Here is a 1250-nt window from a genome sequence, read left to right as displayed (position 1 = left end):
TGTGCTTGGGCTGTTGTTTGGACATGACCGCGAGCAGACTTGTCTGTGACCGGCTGTCTGTCCCAGGCAGGGTAGGGAGCTAGTCTTTCAACAGTGTTCTGTTTTCTTGCTTGCAGGGCTAACTTAAGGGACTTTTTTCATTGCTGCAGTGACTGGAGGAGCAGCTCAGTCCCCTGTAACCATGAGAGAGAGCCAGAGACCTTTTTGCAACATGCATTTTTATTATTCTTCCCACGGCACCTTATCACTAAGGAGCCGCGAGCACAACCAGGACCCTCCTTGCATGCGACTGTAGGTGCATTCCATGAATAGTTTGAACCCTCGTCAATGCATTTTTTGAAAAAGAACAAAAAAAAAAAAGAGAGAAAGAAAAAGAAAGAACTTTGTGTATGTGGCCGAAAGCATGTACCCTTCAGATGTTGCATTCTGAACTGACAATAAAGACCTTTCCCAAATAAGCCGGTGTTCTGAAGACTGGTTAATGTGCTCTTCCAACTCACGGGCCAGAATCAGTGAGCCTGTCGGGAGCAGGCCCAGGGTGTGGGGCCCGCACGGAGGGACGAGCCAGGCCCAGGCGGGGTGTGACGAGTTTTTGCACGCATCGCACTGAACCCAGCTTATTTTAACCTTGCAGGCGATAAAAGCGAAAATGGATGAACTTAGGCCTTTGATACCCGTGTTGGAAGAGTACAAGGCCGATGCCAAATTGGTATTGCAGTTTAAAGAGGAGGCCCGGAATCTGACGTCAGTGCTTAACGAGCTGCAGGAGGAGCTTGGCGTCTATGACTACGATGAGCTGCAGAGCAGAGTGGCCAGTCTTGAGGAGAGGCTCCGTGCATGCATGCAAAAACTAGGTAGGCTCAGATCCCTGCGGCGGCGGCGGCAGCGACGAGGCGGGGGCACAGGCCAAGGGAGCGGTGCCCACCACACCCCCGGTGTGCTCAGCACACACCTGGCTGAAGCAGGCCAGGGCGGCCTAGGGCTCGTGGGTAGGGCCACCCTGAGGATCAGTGGAGAGGACCCCAGAGGCAGCGTCTGTCTCCCACCACCACCCATCAAGCCTGTGTCCCAGTGCTGGGCGACGTCCCACGGAGGATGGCCATAGGGGGCAAAAAGAGGGGGGGGTTGCTGTTGGAGTCACGTGCCATTGAAGGGGTGTGTGTGTGTGTGTGTGTGTGTGTGTGGCAGGTTGGGAAGACACTCACAGGGTCTGGTCCCAGGGCTGCTGGGGCAGCCCGAGGGGTTTGCGC

General features: G+C 55.0%; 1 protein-coding gene across 2 annotated transcripts in view; it reads left to right on the top strand.

Moving 5' to 3' along the window:
* Positions 1–1250, top strand: part of OLFM1 (olfactomedin 1) — a 34661-nt gene that overhangs the window by 16833 nt on the left and 16578 nt on the right. For both annotated transcript variants that reach the window (XM_004714443.2, XM_004714442.2), the window contains exon 4: positions 635–854. In XM_004714443.2, the coding sequence (XP_004714500.1) occupies positions 635–854 (220 nt within the window). The remainder of the gene's footprint in view (positions 1–634; positions 855–1250) is intronic.

Source organism: Echinops telfairi, unplaced genomic scaffold (genome assembly GCF_000313985.2).
Source record: "Echinops telfairi isolate 266 unplaced genomic scaffold, ASM31398v2 ScPeMD7_25;HRSCAF=90, whole genome shotgun sequence".
NCBI classification, from domain to species: domain Eukaryota; kingdom Metazoa; phylum Chordata; class Mammalia; order Afrosoricida; family Tenrecidae; genus Echinops; species Echinops telfairi.
This window is presented reverse-complemented; position numbering and strand designations above follow the sequence as displayed.